The 18924-nt window shown below is 34.7% G+C and overlaps 1 protein-coding gene and 1 non-coding gene across 2 annotated transcripts; one reads left to right on the forward strand and one right to left on the reverse strand.

The window, feature by feature from the left end:
* Positions 1–10915: 10915 nt before the first annotated feature.
* LOC142642474 (endo-1,4-beta-xylanase 5) lies at positions 10916–15952 on the reverse strand. The gene is made up of 8 exons (XM_075816835.1): positions 15660–15952; positions 15523–15557; positions 15217–15376; positions 14092–14264; positions 13697–13798; positions 13073–13219; positions 11761–12399; positions 10916–11324 (listed from the first exon to the last, which is right to left on the reverse strand). Exons 1-8 carry the CDS (start codon positions 15742–15744, stop codon positions 10989–10991), a joined length of 1677 nt encoding a protein of 558 aa, XP_075672950.1. The 5' UTR covers positions 15745–15952; the 3' UTR covers positions 10916–10988.
* TRNAE-CUC (transfer RNA glutamic acid (anticodon CUC)) lies at positions 15032–15104 on the forward strand. Its single transcript has one exon. It is a non-coding gene; the product is annotated as a tRNA-Glu (tRNA).
* Positions 15953–18924: the final 2972 nt, after the last annotated feature.

Raw genomic sequence — 18924 nt, forward strand, 5'->3', positions numbered from 1 at the left:
CTTTGGTAGACACATTTTCTCCCAACTTAGCCAAGCAAGTTTCTTTTCATCATTTACCTATCCCCACCAGAATTGCCTAACCATTCCAGTCAACTCCTCGCACAGAGTATTAGGAAGCTTAAAACAGCTCATCGTGTAAGATGGCACTGCTTGAGCTACCGCCTTAATCAGTACCTCATTTCCGACATTTGACAACAATTTTTCCTTCCACCTTGTAAGCTTGTTTGCCACCCTTTGCTTCAACTGTGCAAACGTATTACATTTAGATTTCTCTTCCAGCGAAGGCAGCCCCAGATAGGATTCATGTGGCTTGATAACCTATGCTCCAAACATGGCCTTCATAGCTTCCTTTGTGTCATAGTCAGTGTTGGGGCTAAAAAAGAGGGAAGTCTTATTTCTATTAAGTTGTTGACCAAAGGGAAGCCACACCTTTAGAGTCTTGCTCTGGACAGACTTATGTAACAGTGCTGACAATCCTTCGACACAAATGAGAAATAGGTAAGGGGATAAAGGATCCCACTGCCTTAGCCCTCTTGTCGGGGCAATATGGCCGCATGGTTGACCATTGACACGCACTGCATATGTCACTGAAGAGACACACTTCATCACAAGGCTTATCCACCTTGCATGAAACCCTAGTTTTTCCATGATTTGTTGTAGACATCCCCACTCCACCCAGTCATATGTCTTGCTCATATCTAGTTTTAGGGCTATCTCTCCTTTTCTTCCTTTCTTCTTCTAGTTGATATGATTCATTAATTCATGAGCCACCAGGACATTGTCTGTTATGAGCCTCTCTGAAACAAAGGCGCTCTAATTTTCGCATATAATGTCCTGCAAGACCAGTTTAAGACGGTTTGCCACTGCCTTGGAGGCAAGCTTGTAGGCCACGTTGCATAGGCTGATCGGCCTATAATCTGTCACTTTTTCCAAGTTTTTTGTTTTAGGGATAAGTACAATGTGCATTTCATGGAACTTGGGGGGAGGTACACCATTGTTAAGAAAGTCTAACACAATTTTTATAACAATAGAATTCACATTAGACCAAAAGTGCTGGTAAAAGATAGGAGGCATACCGTCCGAGGCAGCGCCTTCAACGGGTGCATTTGCTTCAATGCAATTTCCACGTCATGAGCATGAATTTCCTGCATGAGCAAGGAATTCATTCTATCCATCACCTTAACCTGGATGGCCTCAATCAGCTCTATATTGATTTCAACCTGGGATGACGTGCACAACTATGTAAAGTACTACACAAAAATTCTGCCCATTATTTCCTCATCCTCCTTCCAAACATTATTTGAATCCTTGATCCTGGTAATGATGTTGCGTTGGTGTTTGTTAGAGGCCTTGGTGTGGAAAATAATGTGTTGTGGTCCCCCGACTTCAGCAAGCAGTTCCTTGACCGTTGCCACCACATGTCCTCTTCCACCAAGAGCATTCTATTCAACTCCAACTTTGTTTCCTGTATATCCTCCATAACGTTGCTGATACTTTTCCTACCCTCCAACCCTAGAAGCTTGCCCTGAAGCCTTGCTATTTTCCTGCCCACATGACCAAAAGAATTCCTGTTCCACGCTGTTAGAGACTGTCGACACTCCTCCAAGCATTAAGAAAACGGGTGTTGGCCTCCCATATTCAGTTTTCTATCCCATGCATCAGCCACTACCACCGTGCACCCCTCATCCCTCAACCACATGGCCTCAAACCTGAATAGCTTCTTCCGTCGGGTTTTCCGATGTCTATCTCGGTGGGCCTTCAAAACCAACATACAATGATCCAACGTGGAAGCGGCTACATGATGTAGGCTCACATTTGGGAAAGTAACAGGCCAGTTTGTAGACACCAAAGTTTTGTCAAGTCTCTCTCTAACCCATCCACAGGCCCCCAGTCTCCTGCACCATGTGAAATACGACCCTATGTAACCTACATTTCTCAGGTTGCTTCGATTGACCGCTTCACAGAAATTCTTCATTTGCCACTCCAAACGGATATTACCACCTTCCTTCTCCCTTCCATGCATTATCTCATTAAAATCTCCCATACATATCCATGGTAGGTCACTTCGTTTACTTAGCTCTTCTAACAGTCTCCAAGACTCCTCACGTTTATTCATTTCACGGTGGTCGTAGAAACCAGTAAATCTCCACTGTTTATTACTCTGTTCTTCAGTAATAATCGCATCAATATGTCGAGGTGAATAGGTTTGGACATCCACTCTCATTGAACTTTTCCATAGAAGTGTTAAACCCCCTCCATGCCGAACACTAGGAACTACTAGACCCTGTTGCCGATCTAGTTTACGCTTAATACGTGCCATCTCCAACACTACAAAATTGAATCCATGAGAAAAACCAAGGTGGGATCTTCCTCCAAAACAAGCTTTTGGAGGGTTTTCCTTCCCTACAAAGTTACATCCCACTTTTTTATTTTTTTGAGTGGGTCCCTTCAATATTTTGTTATTATAACCCTTTTGAGGCTTTGGAGTGTGTTGGCCCACAACACAATTGAATTCCTTTGTTTCATGGGTCGTGGACATATTTAGCTAAATATTGGCATGCGTTCGTATTTGAAATCCACCCATGTCGGGGACGACCCTCCAAGGCGAACTAACCTTCCACGACAGAATGGTACGGATACATCCATTTACACCCTGATACGCATATGGCCTCCCATGCAAAACCCTTTGTCATCCACATCCGCCTTTTCCACCTTCCCCAACATTCCATCGATCAATAGTCCACCATTCTTTGTTTGGCACTTGGTAGGAAGACCATGGATTTGGACCGAGAAGGATGCTTTGTCGAACCTTACTTTTGTCACCGCTTCCCCTTCTTCAATTTTATGTAGAATCAACAAATATTTATCGAATGACCAAGGACCCAGGAAAAGCACCTTATCTAGATCCTCCTTTTGACCAAATTGGAAGAGAGCCTTGTTTTCACCCATATCATACACCTCAAAATTTTTCTCGATTCTCCAAACCATCTTCAACACTCTCGCCACTGATTCTAAGTTCACCCATCTCTTCGTGCAGAACTTTCCAGCCAGGACATACCCGTGCTCCTACGCTATCGGTGCCAGGTCCACCTCGCTTCCTTCTTCGTTTTTTTTAACCTGCACACTGGTTCTTGATCTCCTCCATGCGTACTGTTGTTGTGAAAAACAAACTATTTGAAACTATTTGAAAGAGTTCTACCACCTAAACGGAGAGAAGGTGTTTGCCCAAGTGGCAAGCCCAAGTTTCACCTCAAGGTTTTCAAGGAAAACCTAGTGAGAAAAAAAAAATCTACAGAACATATTTAGTGTTCCTTTGTTTTTTTGAGTCACTTTCTTGACCCAGCCTATTAAGCACCAAAAAATAGCATATTAGTGTGAGATTCAAGTAACCTTAACCCACCAGTTGATTTGGTAGACAGCCGTCTCAATTTCATTTATGTCAGGCCGTAAAAGTGAATTTGTTCACAATAGCCAATAGGCATGGTTATGATACTTGGCTCTCACCCTAGAGACCTGAGTTCAAGTTCCGGCAATGGACCTTTTTTATTATTTTTTGCCAAAAGTTGAGAAGCAATTGCTATTTGCATAAATAAATTCTATTCCAACAAACAGTAATAAGTGCCCTGAGTGAGATTGTGCAATATGAAAGCCGGCCAATATACATTACTTGCAGAACCTCCAATGCTGCCTTTGACACTAACAGGCTCATCATCTTTGAGAATTCCTCCATTGTAGTGTCTTCTATAGCTGCCCTTTACACTGCCAAACAAGTAACACCATACATTACCACTACAACATTTTGGAAGAAATCAAACAAATTTTAACAATGCCCATGTAAAAAAAAATATTTAACTTAATGGTAATTGCTACTTTTTTTTATGTATACCTCGGTGTAATCATACAAAGGCCCGTCTGCAGTATAGAAGAAAGCGGAGTAGTTATAAGGAAAACCCCATTAAAAAAAAAAAAAAGTATTTAAACCAAAGAAAGAGAGGTTGTGCGAGAGAAAGAACCATATGAAGCAACCGGGGCCTATGACAAGGAAGAAAGCCAAGAGGCTAAAGCTAAAAGTAAGAGGACTATCCCTCAGGTTAGGAGAGGTGTGGGGGTTCACAAGGGAACAGCGGTCAGGCCTGAGTAGCCCCGTGCCTTGATCACATGTTACGTGAGAAAGGTTCTTGTGGACATAAATTGAGTGACAATAGTAGAACCGTAACTCATACTTTTTGTGTATGACAATTGGCTAGTTTTGGAACTCATTTGCGACCTTTGTTAATGGTTGCTAATAAGTTTTTCATTCTCTTTTGTCACAGGCTTGGATCTCAATGCCCGATTAGATTTCATTCTCTTTTCCCAATTAGAATTCAAAATTCTATTTAATTGTGTCAGTTGTCTAAAAAATTAAAACTACTTCCAATCCATTTAAAATTAAATAAATTATCTCGAAACTTATCAGCAATGAAAATACAAATTTTGATTTAAAAATTTTGGGTATAATAAATTTGGATGAATTGTTAAATTTGTCTCTAAATTTTATTTATTTTTCATTTTAGTTCTTATAATTTTATCACAGTTTTGAAATTTAGACCATTCCAAGAACCTTAAAAGGAAAATGTTCAACGTTTTTAAGATCGGACTGAGATGTCATTATGATAACGTTATAATTAATTTAATAATTGTTTAAAATATAATAAATGCACGGGGGGAAGGGGGGGCTTGATTCCGAGTCGAGGCCCGAAGGGCAAAAGGTCATACTTGAAGAAAGGGGTCAGGCCCATCAATGTGGATACAAGGTTAGGCATCTAAAGAGTCACGAGTAACTCACCAAAGCAGCTCCCGTGGATATTTGAGTCAGCCACCAATACCAAAACTCTTATCCAAGGTAATAAGCGTGGATGGCCCTCCAACGGAAAAGAATGGGATTGTGGACAACCGATTCCCTTTTTAATCCGAGATGCCCCTCCCACTAGATTTGTCTCGAGAAACATCTTGAAAGGATAAGGATCACAGAGATAAAAGAGGAGGAGGCTACAACAAAGAGGGGGTTGGGAAATATTAAGAGAAAATCCTAGAGAAGAGCTAGAGAGGGAGCCACACTGTACTTTTCTTTTCTTTTCTTGCTTACTCCATATACCTCAGTTAAGCAACTTGTGTATCACAAAGCTCATCCTTACTCCAACTTTCTTAGTCAGTTGTTTGAGTCTCCCACTGTGGAATATCTACCTTATTTTTATGATAAATAAACTGTGTAAGTAAATTACCTAAACATATTACCACGTTACTGTTTGTGTTTAAGTTTCCAACACCCACAATAAATATATTAAATTAATACAAATAGAAAACTTGACTAAAACAGTTCAAATAAATATAAAGACCATCTTTCAAATGTATTTTTCATATCACAACTTTCATTATAGTATTTCAAAAATCAACGCAATATTATCAATTGTAAAAAAATAAAAATAAAAATAAAAATCTCCAATCCCTATTGTCCCCTTCCTTGTTACTGAGATGTTTGGGTTCCTGATATGTGCTAAAAGATTCTTGGTACCAGCACAGAAGATTTTGTAAAGTGAGTATAACCTAAAACTCCTAAATTTCAGCTTTTTTTCTAAAAGACTCTAAAATTTAAAGTATAAGCTCTGGGCTACTAGAAAACTCAATCTTTTTCTATAAGTTGTGTGCAAATGATGGTCCTCAAGACTCATGCTCTACTCCATATGTTAGACAGATGAATATATTGACCATACTTATTTGATAAGGCAAATTGCCAAGAATGGTCTTTGCAATTGCAGACCCAAATAGAAATCTTTCGAGACTTGCTCTATGTTAATAGCTTCCCAGCACCGGGCTGAGCCCCCTGACCCAATTTTTTTGTTTACTTATTATATTTTTCATTTTTGTAGTTGGGCTCCCTTCTTTCAAAATTTTAGGCCCTTCCACTGCAATTAGTCTAACCCAACTAACAACTATCTAGGCCAAAATAGACTTTTACCCTTTTTAAAAAAAATATTTAGCAAAATACCTCATATCTGAAACTAATTAGAAAAATGCCCCTGTTTGAAACTCAATTTTCTAAAAATCGAGTTTCAAATGTATAACTCGATTTTTGGAATATCGAGTTATAGCGAACATGAACTTAGAAAAAAAAATTCTGGAACTCGAGTTCTAGAATTTTTTTTTTTTTTTTTTAATTTTGAGTTTGCTATAACTCGACTTTTAGAAAATCAAGTTTCAAAACAAGGGCATTTCTCTAAATAATTTCAGATATGAGGCATTTTGCTGAAAAGTTTTGGCGAAATGGGCAAATGCCCATTTTCTCGCAACTATCTAACCCAAAAACAATAAAAGCATTCATAAAAGTGATTGTATATTTGTATTTTAGCAAAAATATATTTTACCACTAAAGAACCAAAAAGCCATTTGATTATTGGAAAATCTAAAGCTAAATGTTTTGCAACTACAGTAAACTAGTACAAATACCAATTGACTATTGCAAGTTAATGAAAATAAAATACAATATATTTGTAAGAGCACGAAAATGGAACTTCTACCCACTAAGGACAATGGATCGCAACCCAACGAGCCTAACACAATATATTTGTAAGAGAATGAGTTTGGCCAGTAAACACCTCAGCAAATTAAGTATGAGCCAAAGTTGACAGGGTAGATATTAATAAGATTAAGAGTACAAATTGATATGAATAATGCTCCTCGGTCAAGTCCAAGGATGAGATGTTCTTATAGTTTACTCAAGCTTATGTGAATACGCTGTGTTCTTCCTTTTCTCCTTTTCCTTCTTAGATTACATGCATATTTTTCATGGTGATCACTTTCTTATATAGTCATTCACCTTTTCATCACAGCCTTCCACCTGTTGATTTGGTAGGAAATTCCTTGGATGCTTCTTCCATTAGGACCTCTTGGAAGCTTTATGGGTAGCTATGAGCTGAGATGCCACTGTTCAGGTGTCATTTGGTGCAGTGCATTTAATGTGGTGGTGACAGCCTTCTTTCCATATATTTCGTCTTATATGGTTGACCGAGTTTCTGCTACTTTCCCTGAAACTTATCCTTCCATAATGGTTACATCCCTAAAGCCTTCTGGAGGTGGCCTGACTCCTCAAAAATCAGAGCTGACTCATTATTCTTTTCCTTTGTCCTCAGCCAATTGACCCACGCCCAGCAATCCCTTCAACCATCCTAGGGTTTTTGCTCGTCCTCGAGCACAGCCCATAACCCAACATGCTTGCTCGAACTTCCTATCCCCACAATTTTATTTAGATTATCTCTCTTCCTTCAATTAAAAAACTTAAATTCTCTCTTCCTTTATTATTTTAATGAGTTGTTTAAATTATTTTAAATGAAGTGGTAAAAAAATAGAACATTTGATTTTGGAAAAATTATAAAGTGAGATAGTGAAATAAATAAAGTAGTTTTTTGAGGTACTAAAAGCTAAATTTTTTAGCACCATTACTATGAATGCTTTAACTTTAAATATATATAACCAGCCTAGTATTAAAAAACAATATTATTTTGTATTTTTTTTCTTTATTCGTAGATGATTACATCTTAATATATTTAAAAACAATAATTTTTTGTATTTGTAATTTGATAATATTATACGGATGCCTATTTGGATTAAATTTTTTTTTTTTTTGCTTATATTCTGGCCTCCTCTAACTTGAAATCCTAGGTCTATTCCTGAAATAGAGCTAGCCATGCTAATGACATACCGATTTATTGATGTTTGTTTCAATGTGAAGTCTTTATCCATCTTCATTACTTTGGGCACTAACGGAGTAGAGAAAAGCAAGAAACCATGACCTAATTTAGACAATTTCACAAGTTTGGGACTAACTAATAAAACTCATGACCTAATCTAAGTATAATATAAACTTCAAGCCTTTTATGTAATTTCCCCCAAAAACTGGTTGGACCCTTTATTGATAAAGGGTCTCATTAACGGATGTCCTTAGGGATTTTTTTAATTGACCATTTTTAGAAATTTTTAATACCACTTTTATGGAAAATGTAAAAACCTGTTAAAAAATCAGTTGCTTTTTTCTTTTCTCATACAAAATTTTTAAAAGTATTTCCTAAATTAATACTCTTAGGACATCCATTAACTTTTCCTTATAATATATTAAAGTGAAAGTTCAATAAATGATCCATTTAATACGTCATATAGTTTAGTAGGTTTATTTTTACAAATATGTCTATTTCACCGAGTCTCTCTCCAAGATAGTAAATATGTAATCAATATATATATAAAAGCAGAGACCTCACGTGAGAGTGCATGAGGTTCTGCCACGTGGCACTCTAATATTACATTTAACATTTTTTTACCTTTTTTCATTAAGTTTTTTTTAACCGTTACCCAATAGATCATAGTAACTCATTTTTACTATTATATAAATTTAGCATTTTTTTTTATCTCTTTTTATTATGTTATTTTTTACTGTTACCCAATAGATCATAGTAATTTCTTTTTACAGTCCTGCCACGTGGCATTCTAATATTGCATTTAACTATTTTTTTTATCTTTTTTTATTAAATTTTTTTAACCGTTACCCAATAAATCATAGTAACTTATTTTTACTATTGTATAAATTTAGCATTTTTTACCTCTTTTTTAAAAGTGTTTTTACTGTTACCCAATAGATCATAGTAACTTCTTTTTACTATTATATAAAATATGGGTTGTTCTTGACAATTAGACCCATTAGACCAAAATTAATTCATTATAAAATAAACTACCTTTTAAAAGTAGACCAAATCTTATAAAAAACTAAAGTCAGTTCTTACCTTACACATTATAACCCAAGTTTGACCATTTTCACGTGTAAATCAAAGCAAAAACTTTAACCCTCTTACAAATTCTCTTCTTCCTCCCCCACATATAAGTGATACTTCTAGGAAAATCGCATCCTCATGAAATCATGTCTTCATTTTTCCCCAATTTCAATTCAATATGTTTTTGTGTATTAATAATTTTCTATGCAATTTATGCAAACAAATTCTCTGTCATCGATCAGTGCAACAAAAATATATATAAATCTTAAGATCCTTAAGGTTACTGAAATAATTGACTAGTGCATATTTCTAAAATTTATAATAACAAAAAAAGTCTAATAAATATCATATATTATCTCACAAAATACCATTAACTTCATATTTTCTTTTAAAAAATTCAATGAAAGGAACGGTAAAAAACATGATCCTATACAAGAAATTCCAAAAATACATGCAAAAAAAAAATTCATAGGAGGATTTATCTTTAAATATTTTGAAGACAATAGTAAAGATAAAATGCATTGAATGAGATCCTACGAAACAAGTTTGTTAATCATTTCAATTTATACTCATCATTTACGTAAAAAAATAATCATATATCATATTATTTACATTAAAAAAATAATACATATTAATTTCAAAGTTCATTGCAAGATGTAAACTACTAGGGTATTGCAATAATAAGTAATATTGATACAAAAATAGGTTGGTATTACATTTTATGTGTACTTTGTGAAAAAAATGTCAAACCACAAACAAAATCATTTTGGTATGCAAAAATGTGAAACAAAAATAAATCTTTCTATCCCAAAGTTAGAGGCACTCACATTAACCACATACTCTCCAAATATTTATAACATATTTATCTCACTAAAACTAAAACTATAACTATATATATATATATATATAAATATATATATATATACACACACACACACACAATTGCAACTACTTCAGATACATGATTCAAATTGAAGTTTTTGATGCAACTATCAAAACAAATTTTGTGATATTTGATTGAGATGCTGAGAAAATCCTAATTGAATCTACAAAATATTTTGCTGAAAAATAAATTGAGGTACAACTTATTTAAATTATTGTAAAAATATTGATATTGGAGAACGAATTCCACGAGAAAAAAACATTAGGAAAAAAAATGGATTTCTCTATTTTATTTGAATGAATTCAATTTAAAGGGTGGTTTTGAAAATTACATAGTTGCTAAGATTTTTGATGCACCTTCAAATGATCAAAAGGTATGGAAGAAAAAAAAATACACAATTCAATATGCTATATTAATTCTTTTTGCTGCACTATTCCAAAATTAACAAAAACAAAAAATAAAAATATTTACAAAAAAGTGTAACATCATTGAAATTTAATATAAATGCAAATACTATGAAAAATCTTAGCGACAAAGTCCAAACTTTGTAAGAGCCAATTAAGAATCTCTCGATGCCAATTCATTAGTGATTAATACAAATGATGCAACAAAAGGAAAAAAAAATTATGAAAGCTCAAAAATTGAACAAATATGGACAGACTAAACTTTAAATGTTGAAAATAGAGAAACTGATGATGATAACAAGCATCATCATACCTTAATAACAAAGGTTGAAGAAAAAAAAAAGATTTCGTAATGAAACTTTTTATTACATCATATAATAAAAATAAATAATATAGAATGAATTAATATGCTTTTATCAACCTTTATTATACAATATTACTCCAAATGGTTTTAATTATTACTCATTACTTGAACAAAATAATTATAATAGATATATGTGAGCAATTTATAATTGTTACCTTTTATGATGAACTCATTACTAACAAAGTTTTATAATAAATATGCTATAATATATGTCTAATATTTTCCAAAAACAAATTTACATAAAACATTACAATAGTATCCGTGCATCGCACGGGAAACTTACTAGTGTAATATAATTGAACTAATTCTTCAAATTTTATTACATATAGCGAGTACTCCGTATTATATACGGACTATAAAGATATCTTTTTATAAATATTTCACATTTAACTTATTATAGCATATTTGCATATCGCTCAAGACATGGAATAGTGACAATAGTCCCTATAAAAAGAATGGAAGCTACTGCTTGTTTGGTAAAATAATTTAGATGTAAAAAACAAACTACAAGAAGTCATGAAGCTATGAAATAGTTTCATGGGCTACAATTGAATGTTATAATGTTTAGTTTCATCACCTCCACAGAGGGAAAATGTTGAATTTACCCTTCTATTGTTGTATTTGACATTCACTTTATATTCTCCTAAGAAACCATAAAAGCTGTAAGAACCATGCTCGTCTGTCTGACCTTGTACCTCCCCAGTTTGCCATTCTTTAAGTAGCTTGTCAACCGTGTCTCCAGCAGGCAGATTTTGAAAATTATTATCAGTCAGGCACATTTGATAACACCCATTAGGATGCAGTGCGGTCCAAAGCATAATTCCGTTCACAGAAGGATGTGAAAAGCCTTCTCTCAGTACTTCTTCTAGGTAAATGGCCTGCACAAAATAATTTAATTTGCACGTTCATTGATATATTCCCCTATAAAATTTGGGGTTTGAGCTAAAATCAAACAAGAACTAATAATTTTATGTAAAGGCATGATCATGGATCATATGACTCATATGACAAAATCTTCAGGAGATTGACTAGCCTACTACAATGAGTATTCATATGTACTTATAGTAACATAACCTATTTGATTAGTCAAATAACTTGTTTAAATGATTTAATGAATCATGTAATTTAGTACACATGGATATGAATTCCCACATAATGGATTTAAGGAAATTCCTTCAACCTAGTTTGAATGAAAACTTTATCCATACAAATAAAGTTCAAACTAAAGAGTAGTGCTAAAATGTGTAGTCATAGCTACAACATTAGAACTCTCCCATAACTAAATTAAAAAGAGTAACAATTAGACTTGCTCACCTGTGCTTCTTGACCAAGTGTATTGCTGATATCCACCTCTGTAAGCCATATGGGAAGCCCTAATGTGGCCAACTTATCTAGAATGGCTCTCATCAAAGGAGGGTTTGGTATTGTAAAATGACCCTCTAAACCTATCCCATCCATTGAAACACCACCACGTTCAAGTTCTCTCATCCTCGAAATGAAGGTATCAACTGTGGAATTCACATCACTGCAAGTCTCAACCACATTAAATTCATTCATAAAGAGGGTTGCCAATGGATCTGACATGTGTGCTATCTCATAGAAATGCAATGTGGCATTAGGGCCAAGTCGTTGCTCATAGAAATCAAAGTGAAGCATTTCATTGCTAACATCCCAGTGTATGAATTCTTCTTTGTACTTGTTCATTAGACTTTGTATACGCGAATTGACAGCTGATTGTAATTCAGGTCCTGTAAGGTCACGCACCCATTGTGGTGTGTATTTGGGGTCCTCCCAGAATATATTGTGGCCTCTAGCGATGATTTGGTTAGCACGAATAAACTCCAACATATTGTCTGCTATAGTGTAGTTTACCTGCCCTTGGTCAGGTTCTGTGGCATACCACTTGAGTTCATTCTCAAAGACTGCAGCATTGAATCGCTTAGCAAACCAATTCTGGAACAAAATGAGAATCTTTGTTTTAGCTTGCCATTTGAAAGTGCTAATAATAAAATTGCTAAGCATTTTAGACAGATGGAATGGAGTAATACTAGAGATACTATCAACTTTACAACACAAGCTTCATAAACTGTTAATGTCAAATTTTAAACATGAGACCAAAAATTATTAAGAAATTTATATATTATGTTGATGATGTGGCACTAATCACATTATGTTGTCATGTCAATTTGTAAGTATTTTTGTAATAAAATTAGTAGTAAATTTGTCATTTCTCATTGGAAGAGGTATTCATTTGACATTGCGGTTGGAAGTTGAGCTATAGCTGTAGAGTTTTTGTGATATAGATTTTTAAATAAAAAGATTTTTTTTAGCATTTTAAGCTTTTGGAAAATTACAGTAAATTGTTCTTTAAATTTCTTGATTAATAAAGCATGAATCCTTAAACCTCTAAATTTCAGCTTTTTCTAAAAGACTATAAAACTTAAAAGCTCTTGGCCATAGGCACTCTTTCTTTTTTTTTCTTTTTTTCTAGAAAGAGCTTTAGATCTCTTAAAGCTCTTTTTGGTTGTGCGTATATGATGGTCCATAGGACTCTGGACTCATACTCTACTCCATATGTTAGACAGATGAATTTAGATTTGAAATATAGTATATGGACCATACTTACTTGATAAGGCAAATTGCCAAGAATAGTCTTTGCGATTGCAGAACCAAATGGGAAATCTTTTGAGACTTGCTCTATGTTAATGGCTGCCCCTTGCAACTTATCTCCATGTTCATCTGAGACGTGGATTGTTACAGCACGCTTCCTTCGCTGGAAAATAAATTAAAGATGTTGCCCTTAAAATATTGTTAAGAATATTCTTAAGATAATAGCGATGCTAGAGCTGCTGTAACTTTTACTATATAAGCCTTATAAACCATGTGTCAACTTTTATACACAAAATAAAATATGTATTTAAGAAATATATTTATTATGTTATTTATGTGGCACCAATCACATTTATGTGGCACCAATCACATTCATCGACAAGTCAATTTATAAAACTTTTGTATTAAAATTTGATAATAGTTTTAATATTTTCATTATGATAATCTATTTTGATCATTCCCATCGTTAAATCACTCTACAACAGTATAGATAAGAGTAAATTTGCTATGCTACTAATGGAAACTGAATTCGAGTCTTAAGATATTGCCTTCAAGTATGGAAAGAAAACTCCACAATCTCTCCTCTTTTGTCTCCAAAGTTATCAACAGAGCCTAGAACAAAGTTGTTTCATGCACTCACAGTGTTAATAATATGTTGCTGATTTATTCTCCATTGCTGCTCGGTAAATGGCTGTAACGAAGGGCTTGTAATTTCTATATCAATTTGCTTGTCGTCAGAATTCTGTACAAATTACAACCAAACAAGCAAAACTTTCCTGATAAGCACTAGTTTCATACATTTGAATGCTTAATTTTGCACCAGTACTGTTCTATAGATGAGACATATGCAGTGTGTCACTGGCAATATCTTAGAAATCAATAAATCTGGAAACACAAAATTTTCATAAAAATTGAGGTGCCATGTTGTGATTGTCGCTAATAAAAATGACGTCAATAGTAGCCTCTTATGAAAGTATTGTTTTAATCACAACTTGTCACAATAAAAGTGTTAAAAAGTGTTAGAAATATATTTACCTGAAGGGTTAGAATTGAGAAACTAGATGGTGAAGTCACAACAAATCCACCCTTGAGAAATGACCAGCATCCATGCTTTGCTATAACAGTCCCTATACAGTCATATGACACATCTTGTGACTTCAGGCTTGCCTTTATGAGAGCTGATTCTGCACCTTGTATCTTGACCCAACCTATTAAGCACCAAAAAATAGCATACCAGTGTGAGATTCAAGTAACTTTAACCCACCTGTTGATTTGGTAGACAGCCTTTTCAATTTCATTTATGTCAGGCCGTAAAAGTGAATTTGCCCACAATAGCCAAAAGGCATGGTTATGGGCAGAGCTTGGTAGCATGTGAAATTTGAACAACTTATTCATTATTCTATAAGCAAAGGTAATAAAATAAAGGGAAATGTGTTAAGATTTCACTTGTGTTAATAAAATGGACAAAAAGTTATTAAAAATACTGTCAAAAAAGATTTTTAAAAAACTATTAAAAAATTGTCAAAAAGAATAAAAAGCTGCAAAAAGTAAATTAATACTATAAAAAGCTACAAAAGGTTGTTGTTAATAGGCTTAACAGGCACCGTAAAGTGCTCGTTAACACAACTCTAAAATAAAATAAGCTCATTCAAAACACACTATGTACCACTAATAGGGCCTGCATAATTTTGGCCATGAATATGATGTTGAATGTGTACTATTTATTGGGCTTGGACAGAAAGAATCCCCAAAGATACCTATGAAATGTTCTTTTTGTCATTTTATATGGTGGAAGTGTCAAGTGGGGGACTGGGAAAGGTGGTAAAAGTAGTTTGAAACTATTACCTGAGAATTGAGATAAGATTCTCATAAAAGAAAATTGCTTGAGACTTTTGAGAGTTGAAACGATATTGAAGATCAAGGTAGTACTGTATGCTAGATATAAATAGTAATAATAAACACCTTGGACCAACAATCCGTTGTAGTCTAGTTGGTTAGGATACTCGGCTCTCACCCGAGAGACCCGGGTTCAAGTCCCGGCAACGGAAATTTTTTACTATTTTTGCCATCAAAGGAAATTTCTTATTTTATTTTTGCTATCAAATAAATTCTATTCCAAATAATATTTTTCAAGTTAAAGAAGAAGAAGAAGAACCTTACTTGAGAAACAGTAATAAGTTCCCTGAGTGAGATTGTGCAATATGAAAGCCGGCCAAAATACAATACTTGCAGAACCACCAATGCTGCCTTTGACACTTACAGGCTCATCATCTTTGAGAATCCCTCCATTGTAAAGTGCTCTCTCTGGGTGCCCTTTACACTGCCAAACAAGCAACACCATACATGAATTAAACATTTATTTGTACATTATCACTACAAGATTTTGGAAGAAATCAAACAATTTTAACAATGCCCATGTAAAAAAAAAATTGAACTTTATGGTAATTGCCACTTTTTTATGTATACCTCAGTGTAAGCAGTGTAATCATACAAAGGCCCATCTGCAGTATAGAAGAAAGAGTAGTAGTTATATAGTGAAAACCCCATTAAAAAAAAATGAAATATTTGAACCAAAGAAAGAGAGGTTGTGTGAGAGAAAGAACCATATGAAGCAACCAAAGGACAGCCTATGACAAGGAAGAAAGCCAAGAGGCTAAAGCTAAAAATAAGAGAAGGACTATTCCTCATGTTTTGTGACAGTACAAACAGAAAGCTTTTTAGTCAGGGAATGAAGTAGTTTAGGTCTTATATACAAAAGGCTTTCCCTTACTCCAAGTAACCCTCCAAAATAAGGGAGGTAACAATTTACAAGGCAGAGAAAGGGTGCACTTAAGGTTAGAAGAGGTGTGGGGGTTCACAAGGGAACAGTGGTCATGCCTTAGTAGCCCCGTGCCTTGATCACATGTTATGTGAGAGAGGCTCTTGTGGACCTAATGGAGTGACAATAGTAGAACTGTAACTCATACTTTTGTGTATGACAATTGGCTAGTTTTGGAACTCATTTGCTACCTTTGCTAATGGTTGCAAAGTGTTCGTTCTCTTTGTTCACGGGCTTGGATCTTAATGCCCAACTGCGTACGAAACACAGTCATTCATTCATTTGGATTTATCGATCTTTACTTATTCTGTATTCCCCATTGCTTTAATGGGATGAGAATTTGGATACCAGCTAAGTGCTAAATCAGTGTTCCTAATCTAAGATTTGGAAGGATTAATTTAAATAATGGTAATGGAACTTCTATTAAGTCTGTTTATTTAATCAAAATAAAAGCACCACTCACAAATGGCCTATTACAAACATGGTAAGTCTAATGACAAACAAAAATTCTCAACTTTTGAGCTGAGATACTGTAATCCATTTACAATAAAAATAGTATCGAATAGTTAGTTTATGTAAATAAGGAACATATAGTAGTGGGCTTAATTACATCTCTAACTTTTCTTTTCTTTTTTTTGACAGCAATTACATCTCAAACTTGTGTCTCTATACATTGCTTTAATAAATGTAAGGAACATAGCATAGTGGGCTTAATTACACAATACACCTAACATTGTCCAAACCACTATTTTGTGTCATTTTTCTTTATTTGGCCGTATGGCTTTAAAAGTTTTACCTAATGAAAAAAGTAGTAGAAATCTCCATTATGGATGGTGCATTCATGGTCTACAGTAAATGACAGTGACCTTCGTGTGAGAGGTTCATATAAGGTGCTTTCTTAAAGGAGAGTGGTTCCAGCGCCACAAATTATTTCACAATTTTTTGTCACAATTTTAACGTGACAAACTATAAATAGTTTCTATGACTTTTTGTCACAATTTTGACGTGACAAATTATGAATAGTTGTCTATCATTTATACACGAATCTACTAGTGTTTCTTCATCATTCATACTTTGCTTCATCATAGTTGTAGCAAAGAAATTATGTAATAGTTTGAAGTAATAGATTTTTTCTAAGACAAAGGCTGCTTTGCTTACACTTCTAGTCCCGTGTGTCCAAAGGGCGTGCAGGAAAGATTTCATGACTAGAACTCGCACGCGAGCATGAGTCATGAGATGAAGATAGTAGTTGGGGGACCAAGGCTAAATACATGAATTTTGGACCTGCTTGCTGTACCGGCCATAAAATTTTATTGCTTGCTAGACATAGCTAAAAAAAGTTAATGACTTACCTTTCACTTATAGAAATTCGTGCAATTATAATAAAAATGATTTAATGTTTGTGGATTAGTTGGTCTACCTTCCAACATGTTTCTTGTCACTCCCTCCTTGGTCAGAAGAACATTCTTAATAAATTTTTGGACAGAACAACTATTCTAATATCTGATGTGTAGTTAAGATTCAATGAAGAAAAGTATGAGAACTGACCAGAAAGTAGGAAGGATTCGGAGGATTTTAAGAAGTGAAAAAAAAAAAAAAAAAACCGCATCCAATAACTATATGTCAGAGAATTGCAATTTACAAGACCACCCAACTAATTCTAGCTCTTAGAAAGTGGTATCACACTAAACGAGACCTTCTTCGCCCTCCATCTAAGCTGCAGAAGCCCCAAGTTACTTCTAGGAAACAGCAAAGCTTCACAGAGTCTTTATGTTCAAAGTGTCGGTAACTCATATCTTCATATACATGTCTACTTTACGGGCATATGACCCACATATTAGTCACACATAGGACACATGAGTCTACTTATACAAAAATTTCGCCTTTTAAAGAGAGTGCCCAAACTGCCAATTTATGTTATGATGTTGTATTATTCAAAAAATATATTTTCTGGAATAAAATTTACTAAAAAACAATAAATTAAAAACTCCCCCTTTTTTTCCTGATTTGTTAAATTTCTTGTGAATGCAGATGATCTTGCTCACAATTGGACTGGGGAACATGGATTCAAAATTTAGAAGTGTGCTCATCAAAACTCAATTGCCAACTATTGCCAATTGCAATTGCGTGGTAGCCCTTTATTCAGATGTTCTGCTCAATGCCCAATGGGCCAATATCCAAAGCAACCTGTTGAGCCCAAAATGTAAAGGAGCCTAAAATGCCCTCTAGAAAAATGACACCATATTTCTGCCATTTCTGTATACTTTAATTTCCGGCCCACAAGAAGGGGAGAAAAATGTTGTTCTTTGAATTGGGTTCAGTTATATGAAAGTTTAGATGAGCCAGTTATCAAAAATCAAGGCTGTCTTAAAAATAAATTAAAATGCTGAGCCCAAACTAAATCCAGAATTTGATGCAGGACTGAAAAGAAAAATGAAATAATAGACCTGGGAATATATATAATGAGGATAATTTTATAATTAACTCATGACGGAATGAAAGGCGACGAATACAACACTCCCATCATGCTAAAGGGAGAGAATTGATGACATTAGCTAAAGGGAGAGAACTGACGACATGAAGCTGAAGGTTGTAGGCTGACAACCTTACAGGAAGCAATGACATACGCTTACAACCTTATAAAATTGACGACTCGGCAAGCTGACGGGAACAAAGGCTGAAGACGACAAGCAAACCCGTCTATAATATTGCTTGGTTCCCACGCGTACGTGAGTAAGAGAGTTCTTGCGCTACACACATAATCCTAATTAAAAGGATTCCAATAAGAAAAAGAATTCTAGGAAATACGCAAAATCCATGAGTTACTCTCCTAGAAGGAAAGTACTCCTTGGGCAAGGCGCAGATTTCAGCCCTACACTAGTATAAATACTCCAAAACTCTCATAAATTAAGGTGCGCATAATTCACCTCAGCTCCAGCACTTTAGAGTTGCGAATAAGAGATTTCCTCTAACTTGACCGTTAGAGGGTATTTGGCCGGTACCACACCGGTACTCCTCTTAAGGTCTTCAGTTTTCGTGTTGTGCAGGTT

The sequence above is a fragment of the Castanea sativa genome, chromosome 7 (assembly GCF_040712315.1).
Source record: "Castanea sativa cultivar Marrone di Chiusa Pesio chromosome 7, ASM4071231v1".
Lineage (NCBI taxonomy): Eukaryota > Viridiplantae > Streptophyta > Magnoliopsida > Fagales > Fagaceae > Castanea > Castanea sativa.